This window comes from Argiope bruennichi, chromosome X1 (genome assembly GCF_947563725.1).
Source record: "Argiope bruennichi chromosome X1, qqArgBrue1.1, whole genome shotgun sequence".
Taxonomy (NCBI): Eukaryota; Metazoa; Arthropoda; class Arachnida; order Araneae; family Araneidae; genus Argiope; species Argiope bruennichi.
The window spans coordinates 99,053,243-99,068,204 of NC_079162.1; the positions used below are offsets into that span (position 1 = coordinate 99,053,243).

General features: G+C 28.1%; 1 protein-coding gene across 1 annotated transcript in view; it reads left to right on the forward strand.

Moving 5' to 3' along the window:
• The first annotated feature begins 205 nt into the window (after window positions 1-205).
• LOC129958385 (autophagy-related protein 16-1-like) overlaps window positions 206-14,962 on the forward strand; it is a 50,867-nt gene continuing 36,110 nt past the window's right edge. The window contains exons 1-2 of the mRNA XM_056070847.1: window positions 206-463; window positions 13,270-13,381. Coding sequence (XP_055926822.1) covers window positions 358-463; window positions 13,270-13,381 — 218 coding nt within the window. The 5' untranslated portion in view covers window positions 206-357. The remainder of the gene's footprint in view (window positions 464-13,269; window positions 13,382-14,962) is intronic.

Here is a 14,962-nt window from a genome sequence, read left to right on the forward strand (position 1 = left end):
TTTCTATCGAAATTTCTAACTTGATTTTTTTATCTAGTCTATTTTTATTGTACTAGTATTACTACAAATATTTAAAAAATATTTAATTAGCCAACATTTCCTCCGAATAAACAAATCCTTCTCAAATAAAATGTGAGAAATAACACTTTATATTTTTGAGATAAAATAAAGATTATTTGCACTTTTAAGATCCCAAAGACATTCATTTCGAATTTCAAGATTGCTTTCTTTAACACCGGTTTTACTTCGTTGCTTAATGGAGAACTTATCACTAGCAGAATACATTTTATTCGATAGGCGTATCGTAATCAAAATGAGCACCACTAAAAAATTGTAAATAAACCATCATGTGCCGCAATGGAAAACCACGAAAATTATTCTGGGTATAAATGGGAAGTGTTAAAGAAATTATATGAACGAAACGAAAATGAAAGAAAACGCTACGAAGATATTGTACATTTAAGTAAGTCGCTTGAATTATTATGACAGTGTTAAAATCTTTGAATTTATATGATTGTTAATCTGTCTGATTTTTGAAATGACTTGTCAGCTGTCTTACAGTTGAATGTTTCTCACATTTTTCAATTTTTTTGTGAATTATTGATATGTGTTTTTGAACAATGCACTTCATTAGGAATATAAATTTCTGTCATTAATCTTCATATGTTATACTAGATGATTACAATTTTTATCTTTATTGGAATGGTGATAGAAAATTATCCTTAATAATGTAGTTTAGTTATTTTTTAATAATACTAGAGCATCTTGTGTGTAGCTCTCTGGATCACTTGTTTTTATATTGATGTTGAATTTTATCTCACTTTTTCATCACCTATGAAAATGTTCATAAAATTAAAGCTAGCTAGTAATATTGACTACTTGTTGCATTTGTTTTGCATGACATATGATAAATTTTTTTTTATATTGACACCTACTTTTAAAAATTTGGAAATTTATTCATTATAAGATTAAATGATAAACTATATAGTTATACTACAAGATGAATTACATAGATAAGTTTACTAAATTAAAATTATTTCATATAATAAAGCTATGCCATAACAAGTGTTAAGGTTATCAACTCCCTGTTTAATGATTTCAATGATGCAATATGTTTGCAATTAATTGTAACATATGGTGTGTAATTTTGCATTAATAAAAAAAAAAAAGATGTTTCAATGAAAATAAAAAAATTTCTTTTGTTCAAAACCTAATTCTTCTAACCTATTATTTCAAAGCTTGAAGTAATTGAATATAGAAATTGGTTAAAAGAAAACAATATATAAATACAAGGGTCATTAAGTTAAAAGATGCTTTTTAAAATTTTGCTCTGCTAATATATTTAATTGGGTCCTTTTTGCATTTTAGTTAAACATATTTTTTCTTTTTAAAATGTTCTTTGTTTGATTCCATTTATGCTTACAATAAAAGTATTTTTAAGATTTCAGATCTGCAATCTGTCTTTTATTTAGTCTTAATAAGAAGTTTTAAGAGTTATTTTATATTTATTGTGTAATAAATCGTATACACATATAACCATATACATATGTAGATCTTGTCATATAGTTTTAAACAGTATACATTCAATCATGAGTTTGTTGAAGAGTTAAGTAAAAGTGCTAGATTCTGAGAAAATATTATAGTAGAAAAGAGGAGTAATCAGTGTTTTCATTTCATTGTATTAATATTTCATTTGGTTTCATTTTTTTTATCAGTAGCATGAATTGATATACTAATTATAGCAAATGATGGAAAAATAACAATAAAAATACATTTCTAACAAATTTAGTGCATTTTCCTTAAAGAAATTCATTTATATATAAAGTAGGGCTTTGAAAGTATTGTGTGTGTAATGCATGTTTTTGATGATTTGTTTGGGATGTGCTTGATGATCTTATGTATCAACAAAAATGATGGGAACAATGGAAATTCAATCGAACAAAAGTCAAGACAGTGAAGTGTGCTTAAAAAAATAATATGTACGAAGCTTCATTTTTAAGATGAAATCTCATAATAACTGAAGTTGTATGACACAAAAACATGTAGCCTGCATTAAGAATGAAACAAAACATCAACTATTGTAATGTATCTATATATTCTGCATATTTCAAATTTAGTTTCATTTTATATTTTAAAGGTAAATTAAATTTTCATTATAACAAGCATTTATTATTTTCAGAGGTAATAAAAAAATAAGATTTTTTGATTAAAAGAATAAATCAGGATTATTTAGCTTAGTAGGATTTGCTGTCATACAATTTCTTTTCTTATTAAGTAGTACAACATTATTCCATCTCTCTGAAACAGATAAAAATAAAAGAAAAAGATTATTTTATCAGCATAAGTTTCAAATGGGAGAAATAAAGAAAAACTGATAAAGTTGAAGGAAGAGAAGTAGAATATTTTTGTGTTTTGTTTACAAATCTTAAGATAGATTTTTATTTGATTTGTTTTGTGTGAATTGAAAAAGTTTGTGCATCAAACTTTAATTGCAATATTTAAAAATATGCTGCTTTTTGGATTTCATTTGATTTATAAATCTAACTTGTTTTTTGAAAAACCATTCTGGAAACTCATGTTTGGATATAAGATGGGCAATGTAGAAATCGAATGTCAACAAAATTGCATTTATGAAAGATAATAGTGAATTGATAAAAGTATTTAAAACATTGAATTTAATAAATCAGATTTTTAAGAGGATTTTATTGTACTTACTTTTTTTGTCTTTTTTATTTTTTTCATTCACCCAAGAATTGAAAATGTTAATACCTTTTGTATTAATGTAAGTTATTCAGAGAGACAATTCTGTAATCTTATTGTTGTTGAAGTAAACGGAAAATACTTTTTTATATGTATTTGACAAAATATCCAAGAAGTATTGTTAGAATCTCTGTCTTAAATTTATCAATTAGGAGCATTTTATAAGTACATTTCTATCAAATAAAGGGAAGTATTTTTATTGAAACTTCACTTCTCGATGGCACAGGTTTTACATAATTGAAATTATCATTATTTTAAAAGATGATTTAATTACAAGAATATTAATTATTCCCAGTTTAAAAACAATGTTAAATGCTCTTTAGTGTTATGCTCATGGAAATTTTAGTAAAACAATACCATATAAAGTCTACATAATGAGTATATCTGTAATTTAATTTTTAAATTGGTCATACTATGTCATATTCTCTCTAAACTTCAGCTGTATAAATCAGTACCAGATATCCATAAACTTAATTTCTTTGTGTCATTCTGTAATCTTATTATTCCAAACATTTTCTTATTAGTAGAAGCTACTACTTTTAGGATAAAACATATTTGAAGTTGTGTAAAGATGTTTTTTTAATTACAGTTGAAAATAATGCTACTGATGCTAAATTCTTGAAAGCTTGTGACATTGCAAAGCCATATAAATGAGAGAAATTCTTCTATGTATAACATTGCTACATTCTGTATCTTAACATTTACTTTTTGTTTCATGTATCTGATATATCAATATGAATTCTGCCCCCCCCCCTCTTGCAGACATCTTATGGTCTTTATTTCTCTTTGTATATTGTCTATCTGTATATAGAAAAATATATATCGACTGGTATTGCAAAAGCTCAAAAATTTATCTTACTCTATGGAAATGAATTTTTATCTAAAGTAATAACTTATCAAAAGTAATAATTTCTCAGAATTTAAAGCCAATAAAAATTTTCTAGCTTTTATAAAATTTTCCTAATGGGAGATATATGTGCGGGAATTTGAGTGCCATTGGGAATTTTACTTTTGCTTATGGGCTGTTACACCTACTTTACAAGTAAGGAGTAAAGATTTCATTTCTCCTGCTGAATAAATCTGTTTCTCTTCTAATAACTTAATTGATCTTTTTATTTCAATGTTCTCTTCCCTCATCCTGTGATGATTCGTTTGGTTGTTAATGAGGGAAGAAAATTATAACTCTATGTATGGACAATCAAGAGAAACTGCAGATACTTTCTTCTCAGTCATTTGACAATCCAAAATAGCATTTTCCTGTTTCTTTGTCAAAGTTGCCATTACAGAAGAATTTTTTCTCTTCTTCTTGCTCAAGATGTAAAAGATAACAAAATAAGTTCCTTAAAAACCCCTATTCATTTCTGTTAGTTGTATATTACACCTTAGTAAAAAAATTAGTCATTAAGTTTCTTTCTTTATAAATCATCTTAATAAACCATCAAGATCATTAATATTATAATTGATATAAAAGATTTCTGTTAAATATGTCTAGGAGCTCCATTAAATTTAGCAGACATAATTTTTAAAATTGAATAATCATATTTCCAATCCTCAAATATCTAGTGTAGTGTGTACGTGTATGTATGTAGCTGTGATCAGGGAAAATTCATATTGGCCAAGATAGGATCAAACCTGTGACTTGCAGATCAGGTATCTGGTGTTTTACCAACTAAGCCACTCATGCTTTTAATATGATGTAAAAAGGTATTTTTTAGTCTCTGTAATTAGTTTAAATTTTAATAGCAGTTGATTTAATATATTTTCAATTAAAATATGCATTTTATAAAATGGTTTATTGGCAAATTCAAGCTTTTGAACAATTGATTTTAGATTTTGTGGTTGTTGCAAAGATGTTCAAATTCTTCAATGATAAATAAGATATCCTATAGGTTATGGAATTTATTAGTATTAGGAATTTTGATTTTTATCAGTAATTTGTTATGACATGCAATTTCATGACTGAAAACTTCTCCAGCAATTTAAGGCAGTTTAAAGGAAAACCAGCACCTTCTAAAAGCTAATCATTTTACTCTTGTAACTCTCAGATTAGAAAGTTTTTAAATTGAATGAGATGACTTTTTGTATTTAATTACAGAACTGAAAACATAATAACTTTTTATACATGATTATTTATGTAAAGGTACATGTCAATACAAATTATTTGCTTTTGAACTGTATATGGAAAAAAAAAAAAAAAAAAAAAAAAATACATTTTCTGCTCTGTAAGTTAAATCTGAAAGTGGCATAAGGAGACTATACTCCTTGGGCATTAACTATAGTAAACAGACTGTTTCAAAGTTTTTTGTCTTTACCAAATCATCAAACAATTTTTGTTGCTTTAACATGTTCATTAACAATCTATGGATTGTTTTTCCCATTGTTATCAATTTAAATATTTATCTTAAAAGCATTTTTCTTTTCAGTGTTGTCAGATTTCAAATTGGCCAACATTTCCTTAATGAAAACATGTTTATTAAATTTAATATCTTGGTATCATTTAAAAAAAGTATTTAATTATGATATATTTATCTATAATTGACAAGTCACACAAACACTTAGTTTTATTGGAAATAACTATAATCCTAATGTGGAAATGTTTCAGTACCTTTAGTAAAGTTATTTAGATTTCAGTTATAATCATCTGTTCAGAAATTGCTGCAGATTTAATGTATTTACAATACCTTCAATTTAAATGAAAAAGAATATTCACCTTTAGTAATCATATAAATAATCATAATTTCATCTTTTTCATCAATTTTTTTTGTTGCAAAATTTGCTGTAACAGATGACTGCTAACTTTTAATACTCTCCTTAACTCTACTAGCCTGTTCAACAATTTTTACGTTTTCTGGCCCATAACTGGCATTCTCCTTGGCTTATCTTCAAATTTTGATATAATTTCCTGTGCTTTTATTTCTTTGCAATCTCATTATTTTTTATCGGATTCCGGTTTTATTACCTGTTCACTGACAAAATCATATAAATCTTCTGATTCCAGCAAAATTTAAAATGCTTACAATTCTCAACTTTCTTCACTTGGTTTTAAAATTTGAACAATTATTTGTCAGTTATTTTCATTCTCTCTCTATTCTTATTTCACTTTCAAATTCTATTCAAACTAATGAAAAGTTTTTAACCTGGAGCTGTTTTAGAACCACAATTTATTTGAATTTTAAGCTAGTTGTATCAGAGGGCAAATGAGTCATTTTTTGAATTTTCCTTGGCATATATATATGGAACAGAAGGAAAATGATCAATGTTGCTAAATTAGATCATTTGTCTTTTAATTGTGTTTTTGGCAGATTTAAAACCTATATTTTGTTATTTCCTAACACCTTAAAATAGTGTGTGTGTGTGTGTGTGTGTGTGTGTGTGTGTGTGTGTGTGTGTGTGTGTGTGTGTGTGTATAATATGTGTGTGTAATGATATTTTAAACTCTTAATATAAACCAAATTAATTTCCAAAACTTTATCTTAATTTAGCCCATAGTAATTTTATTCTCTTATTTCCTGATACAATTGCACTTTCTGTTTAATTAATTGAAACTGTGTAAAAATTACTGCACAATCACTTCTATGTATCAAATGAAAGTGACCCCTTCGTTGCCCTTGACAAAGGTCAACACGTGTATTGAATTAACATGTGGCCGGAAATCCCATGTTATATAAGACTAGTGATCATTTGTTTCATTCCTCTTTACTTCTGCTTTTGTGCCGCACTGTGCCTTCTTGTAAATAAATCATGCCTGTCTCCCAGGAGAGAATAAAACAAAATTGAAAATACAACATTTCGTCTATGTCTTCAAACCTGCCTTCTACTTTTCAGAAATAACATTACATAAATATAATATGGGATGGCTTTCTGGTAAAAGAAGCAGGCAGTGAGTTCTCTAAAACAATATCTTTGTCTTTCATGATTGTTAAAGAAGTGGCTGAACTTTCAGCAGAAATTAAGATTTCTTTGTAAAAATCCTGACTAGGCCATAATGGGTGCTTAATAAGAAAGTGTGGGGGAAGGGGATGTAAGTGCATTCAAAGTTTATATCACTTTGGATGGAAATTTTCCCTAAATTTTTGCTAAGCAAGCTTTTTGGTTTCTTAGAGTGCAGATTAAGTCGATGGGAAATATTAAATCATGTAACTCAGAAGTTGAAAGTGCAATTTGAATTTGAAAATAATTATTTAAAAAATGAATAATTTGAAATTATATAATATGATATAGCCTGGAATATAAAGAAAAAAAAATTCTAAATAGTTGTGTAATGGGTCTAAATATTTCTTCAGTGATAACTCAGGCTTTGGAGTTACTATTCCTTTTGTAATTGTTGAAGTAATTTTCTTTTTATAAGTCATCTATTCACTTATATTGTTAGGACTGTGATAGATTTAAATATATATCTTTTTGTAATTATTTCTTGTAAATTTTTGATCATGAAAAAATTGAGTAGTATTCAGTAGAACTGCAGTATATGTGGTAAATTTTTTATTAATCTGAAAAACCCATAATCTTGCAAAAAAATAATTACCATGCTGTAGAAATCTTGAAGTTTCTTGTTTAATATGCATGACAAAATAACTTATATACATGAGTGGACAATGTTTTAAATTGTTGCATAGAATTGTATATAACACAGACTGGAGATTTGCACTTGTTTTGTTGATTCTTTTCATTGCTTTCTCTTTCTTTCTGTATAAATTGTTATTTTTTTTAAAAAAAATTTCACAATTTTTCTTTAATATTTATTCCGTGGAAATATTTCTAGCTTTTGCATGTTATAACCATCTTCAATTAACCATGGTTGAAACAGCTGGTATTTTGTTTTGCTTTAAATTTTTTTTTCTCTTTTTATTCTTTACCTAGTGCTCTTTATCTTATTATTTAGTAGGTATTTAAAGATGAGAAGTTTCACTTTAGCAGTTTTTTTTAAGTTCCACATTTCACAGGATAAAACAAACATGAACATGAAAATACATGACACCCACTTAGAATACAATCTAATAATAATCACCAAGAAGGATCATGGGAAATATAACTTGATGTTAATAAAGTAACGTCATCTGTTGTATCAAAAGAGAAGGTAGTAGAGTTATGTAACTGCTACGATACTATATTATTACTAATATAATATTTTCATTTATAGTAAAATCAACATAAAAGATTTAAAAATTTCATTTATCAGCTTTTATAATGTCTGCAGACAATGAAGGATGCTGGTCATATTCTAAAATTTTCATTGTGAAGACAAATAAGAATGAATTCATAATTTTGAAAGAGGATTTTATTTGTCTTATAATAAATGGGCAATGAGTGAAATATTTCTAAATATTATGGATAAATATATGAGTAGATTCTGTTTCTTCTTAAGAAATAAGGGATTTCTCTTTAGTTTCCTGAAGATTTATGAATTTTTTTTAAAAATAGAAATGTCTTCTGAGAAAATATAGCTAAAGTGAAATAGAATCCAAGATTCCTTTTTAAATATTGGAAAAAGTTGAAATTATTTTAAACTAAAGGAAGATTCAAACTTTCACTAGAAAGATAATTTTATCATGAAAATTTTTTAAAGAGCATTTTGTTGGAAAGAAAATTAAAAATTTGCTTTATGGAATAAAATTTAGCTTAAATAAGTAAAATAATTTAACTCGCTGAAAATAGTTTAAACTTGTTAAAAGGATGCAAAAAACACTGCAGATGAAGGAAAAGTACTAGTAAAAATTAATGTTTTTAATACTAAAATACATGAAAGTATTTAAGTCATAATTAATCCATTTCTGTTTTACAAATGGCAACATAATGAAAACTGTATATTCTATTTAATACTATCCGTCAGATATTTTTTACCACTTAATATCAATTTTGATGTCTGAAGAATTCATATTAATATTTTCAAATAGTAGAAATGAGAAATCTTCAAATGGTAATTTTAAAAAATGCTATTGATACTTTATTATTTATAAACAATTAGCTCATTTTTTTCGTATTTAAATAAATTATGAAAATTATAGCAGTTATAGAATTTTGCTGAAATAATTATATCTAGTCATATATAATCATTTATATAATTTCATATTGAATTAATTGTATGTTTCTTCTCTATACCACTTTGCTACATTTTCAGGAACATTTCAAATTGTTTAGAACAATACAAACAGCTGATAGATTGATGAAACAATCGTTCTGAAAATTAATAATACTTTGTTTCTAAAGCAGCAATTTTTCCAAGAATGCATTTCATCTATGTATCATGATAAATAAAATTGTATTTTGATTTCATTAGGGCTTCTAAAGGCTGACACTATATTCAATTTATGTTCAAAGTGCAGATGAAAAACTTGGAATGCATGCTTATTATCCAAATACATCAATAAGTAATTGTTTTAAATAAAAAGATGACAAAATGTGGGGTGTATTCCAAACAAAACTTTTTTATAAATAGACAAGCTTTCAGCTGCATTTATAGAGCTGTAGAATTTGGCATTAAGGTGAACAGATCTTAATGAAAAACTTCTGAAAAATATTCCATTATACAATGTAGCAGATTTTTAATGGGTGTAGAATGTTAATGTTTTTTGAGTTACTAAACCAAGCAATGCTGATTATAAACAATTATGAAAGTATTTAGTAAATGTCTATTTTAATTAAAATTTTTTATTAGGATTTAATTTTATTGTGTTATATTAGACATAATATAAAATGCATTTAAGGGTTATTTTGAAATTACTGATTATTCTGAATAATTTTGATTTTTTTCCTAATTTTTATAAAAATTTTCTGTGAAGCTAATGTATACAAAATATTAGAAACTAAGAAACTTAAATGCTGCAATCAATTAATTGCATAATAAGATATATTTCATCTGTTATCATTTAAGCAGCTATTTCCTTCATTTATCCCCCCCCACCCCCCCCCCCCCCCACCCAAAATCCATTGTGTACTAGTGCGACACTTTCTTGCTTATAAAATTCTTCACACAAAATTCTGTCTAATTTTTATAAAAACTGGCAATTTTGTATGTTTTTTGCTGCTGTTAAAAAATGAGTATTTCTTTGGATACTAAATGACCTCAGACAGTGATGAGCTTAATCTATTTATCATAAATTATTTGCTAGTTATATCACTTCTTGGTGGTGTATCTGTAGCTTAGCCTATTTGATTGGAAATGAATATATTTGTATTAGCTTTGTAAAAAGTTTGTGAATGTCGGCAGAGATGCATCATTGAAAGTATTTGATTCGGGATGAATTTCTATAATTTTTAAAAAATGACAAGTATTAAATATTTTCTAGATTTCTTTAGTTGCAATTTGCAGTGCTATTAGTTCATTATATACTTAATCCATAGTTTCATTTCATGTTTTTTTTATTACTTTTGGGTAGGTCTGTTTATTTCCTTATTTATTAAGAATGAAATTTTATAGTATGAATATAAATTATTTCCCATTCCTACCTCTTTCTTCTCATGTTCTTTTTAAGACTGATGATATCCACATCCAGTGCATTTTTAAAAGTTGTCATTGTTTTCAATCTTTGTTCCATTTGATGCCTTTACTCCTTATTGAAATTGTGCATTTTTAGAGAGTTACATTTATTTTCAATTTAATGTGGAAGATATAACCATCAAAACTAAATTTTAATCGGTTTTCTGAAAGCAGCTTAGAATATGAGGTTATGTAACATTTTTATTTCAATATTTTGAATAGATTTGTGAATATTAATGTAAGATAAAGTTTTTATAATTAATTTTTTCCACTATTACTTCCTTCTTTTTCATGCTTCTTGTGTTATTAAGGATCACATGTTGATAAATTATTTTAAGCTGACATAATTTATTTATTGCTATAAAGACATTGTTTTTCCTTTTTCATTTATTTCTCTTTATAATATCAATAATGATAAGGGAATGCATATATATATATATATATATATATATATATATATATACACACAGGGTGTTCTGTTAATGGACCGACACACTCGGAGGAATATTAGTGAAAATCAGGAGGAGCAAAATTTGCAGTGGAATATAGTGTCATAAACTAGGTTAAAAGGGTGAAAATCGCTAGAAACGCATGTTCCGACTTCACACTAGAATGAAGAAAATTAAATTACTATAAAAATATTTATTTGATTAATTATTATAAAAGTAATTGAAGATGACTAGCGCTGAACGTCACTGCACAGTCTTCAACGGCGTAAAAACGATTTCTGGACTCGCTCGAAGATCCTATGTATGCTTTTGACGTCTGCTGCAGCAATGGCAAGCCTGGCGATGAGATTCTCCATTAAATCCATGGGCGTTGTATGAACGTGTGGTTTAAGGTGACTTCGTGGAGAAAAGTCACACGGCTGCAGATCCGGCGGACGGGGAGGACAAGCAATGGGTCCTACGCGTTCAGTCCTATTCCTTGGATATGTTACGGCCAAAGCCCGAAATTGGCCGGCCATTCGCGATTTGGCCAACGTTGCTGTAAACTTACCGGCCAATGTCCGATCTTTTCTTGATTTCGGGTTTTGGCCGGCCAATTCGCGAAGTGGCTTGGGACGATCGGCCCAAGTAGGAAGAAAGAAATCACGAGCAGATTGTTTTATATGCTGTTAAAAATGAACTTCTGTGTACTGTTTTTTTTTATTTTTAAGTACAATTGTTTCAGAAACAAGTTCAAATATAAGTTACACCTCTCAGTTAAAAATAAGCTTGTAATATATAAAAAATAAGATCTCATGTTATTCTGTACTCATATTAAAGCATAACAGAAATTATTCAGTGAACGTATATGCTGTAACAACGTGATAGCGTGAAGAAGATTAGATTTGCGTCCTTCAAAATGACGAATTATATCTTGAGCAAATGCGTTGCGTATCGTGTATGAATACAAAGGTAAATTGAGTACTGAATTTGTCAACTACCTTTAAAGGTGATCCTTAGACTTTACTGCTACATAGTTAACTTAATATTAAAGATCCCAGATCACATTGCCTCCCGAAATATCGCATCAAAAAATATGATTTTTTTGCAAAGGCAAATAGCAAATATAAGGGCTAATTAAAACAAATATGAAGGAAAAATAATTTTGTTAATATTATTTAAAGACATTTCTTTGTTGGTGCCATCTGTCGATTTTCATCTACAATATATTTTTTACATAAATGTCATTGTATTCATTTTAATACTCTTAATATTGTTTTTTCCCTTGTAAAAATGTTCGTATTTTATGATTCGATATTTCGAAAGAGAATGTAATCTGGAAAATATACCATTAGGTCTATGGGGCAGAAAAAGATTGACGATCACCCTTAAAACATTTCTTGGAATACACCGCTCTTGTACGAGTTAGCCTGGTTGGCAGCGCATTGGGCTGCAGATCGAACGGTCTGTGTTCGAATCTCTCTGGATCCAACCATGTCAGTCGGCATTTCGTTTTGGAGATTTAGGTTTGCATTAATTCTGCAGATTTGGAAAAACACATACTCAAATTCGAATCCTTGTACGTATTCAAAAAGTCAGTACATACATTTCTCAAATTTAAGTCTATTGTACTCTGAGCTATTATAAAAACATGAAGTACTCATGAATGAGTACATTTTACTTATTTTTAAGTATTCTGTTTAATGTCCCGCCTACCGATCAATCTACCATTATCACATCGGGCTTTGGTTAAAGATTCTCAGCCACTTCGCGAAATGGCCAGCCAAAGTAGAATATACAATATTAATTGCAAGTACTTCGGACTTTGGCCAAAACGCGAACTGACCGAACTTCGGACTTTGGCCGTAACAGATGCATGATATCGAAGTGATTACATATTTCGTTGGAAAAATATGCTGCGGTACCATCATGCATGAACCACATGCCTTGCTGCACTGCGACCGGTACACTTTACAGCATTTTTTGTAAGATGTGTTGCAGAAAAATGAGGAACGTTTCTCCATTTGGGTGTACTGCCTCAAGAAATGTAATTGAGGATTCGAAGCCACACATTGACTTTAAACTTCTGTTAAGATTTCCATGGCATGGGAATTATCTGTCGTTCACGTCATGTGCATTATACGTGTTGACAATGCCTTCTAGTCTCAGAACACTTTATGGATTTTTCGTACTTTTCACTCTTTGAAAGTAGTTTGTGAGACACATTGTTCCAATGTAATTTTCGTTTTTCTGCATGACTACTAACAAATCTTTGAGTTTGCTGTTCCATTAACTAAACACACTGTATATTTTGGGAACCATTGACCCATGCTAATTATTTGAGCTTGAGTAAGTGTTGTAATTATGTTAGCAATTAGAAAACCATGGACAAGATTAATATTTTATATTTTTAAATTTGAAGTGAAAAAATGGTTGAACTTCCAAAATTGAAAATGATGGTGATTTTTTTCAATCAAACCTTATTTAAGAATGAAAAAGTGCAGTTGGTTTTTAAAGGGTGTGTGAATTGTGAATTCTTTGTCTAAGTTTGAAGATATATATACTATTTTTACTAATTAAAAATTAACTAATTTTTTATTTTAGCCAACAATTTATATGAATCACTTGACTGGTTTCAAAAAGAAAATAGAAGGCTAATTGTTTCCAGTGCTAGACTTGAAGAAATATTTGAACATCAAAGTAACGTCGAACCTGGGTATGTATTTTGTCAGAATTTCTTTATATTTAGTTTTAAATGGATTCTGATTTACCTACACACTTCTAGGATATTACATCAAAATAATGCTGCGATATAGGAGGGAAATATTTTCCATTATTCTACAATGTAAGCTAGTCTGGCAAGCAATTATATAATCAATTGCATCTGCTTCAAAATAATCCACTTTTTATCTATTATCTCTTATTTAAAATTGGGGATTAAACATTTATTTCTTCAGTTGTAATTTTAATCGCAGCTAGCTAGGAAAAAGAAATCTGATTTTCTGTTCATTTAAACAACAAAAAAAAAAAAAAAAAAAAAAAAAGTGATTGCTATGCATTGTGTTCTATATTACATTTTCCAAAAGAACTTAAAAGGAAAAGTCAATTTTTCCTACTTTATATACGAGATTTGCTTAATCTTGTATGTAATTCTGGTCACGTTTATTTTTTTATTTTGCTGATGTAGGAGAAAGAAAAATCCTTATATATGCAGACCAGCCTTAAAGAACAAAGATTTATTTATCTAATAATAAGATTCTCATGGTGCTTGAATTTTATTTTGCTGTACCTGAGTGATCGAAAAAGTTCTTAATTTTTCATTGACTCCTTCAAAAATAGGCAAAATATACATTCATTTGGAAAGGGGGGGGGGGATGAAAAGAAAAACTAATTTGTAACTCGATTTTTCCTGGAGGATTCCACCAATAAGAATAAAGAAGCGTGATATGGATAAGCATCAATCATCAATCTTTTCTCTGGTAGTTTCATAAAAGGGGGAGGGGAACAAGTAGGATTACCATCATAACTGTCAATCTTCAAGAAACCCAGCAACTGGAGATACGTATACTATAATACTATAATGCCATTCATTGTGTCATCACAATACTTAGGTGCAAAACTAAAATGGTTTTTCAAGTTTTGGAGAATTATTATTCATATAATTTCTAAAGATATTTCAAACTTTGAGAAATTTTTTAATACAGCAAATTTGCGGAAAAGTTCACCTTGGGTGTTGAAGAAAAAAAAAAAAAAAAAAATCTCGATTTTATTTAGCGTTTCACTATGCATTATGAATGTTTTATTTAAATATTTGGCTGATTTTAATGTGTATAATCTAATGTTTGACGAATCATTCAACAAATCTTTTCTAGCAAAACAAATTATTTATTTATGTAGTTTTGCAATTAAAGGAGGTTTGAAACCAAATCTTTGGCTTTAATTTTCGTCGGCCATTCCACAGTCAAACATATTTTACTTGAATTTCGTAATTCTATAGAAAAATTGGATTTGAAAAGTCTATTAGTGTTAGTGGATTGTTCACTAATAAGGAGGAAGTGTTTTGTCTTATTGACTGATGAAATGCAAAATGAATTTTCTGCATTGTTAATAAATGTAGGTAATTATAGCTTATATGTTGTCAACAGTGCATTTATGCATGGTAAAGTAATATCCACATAGAACTCATACTTCTTTTTGTCTAATGTACATTATTTATTCAAAGATTCGCCATTCAGTAGGGAGAATTATCAAAAATTTTCAGAAAGTGTGAAACTTTCCTTAAATTTTTGCAGAACCA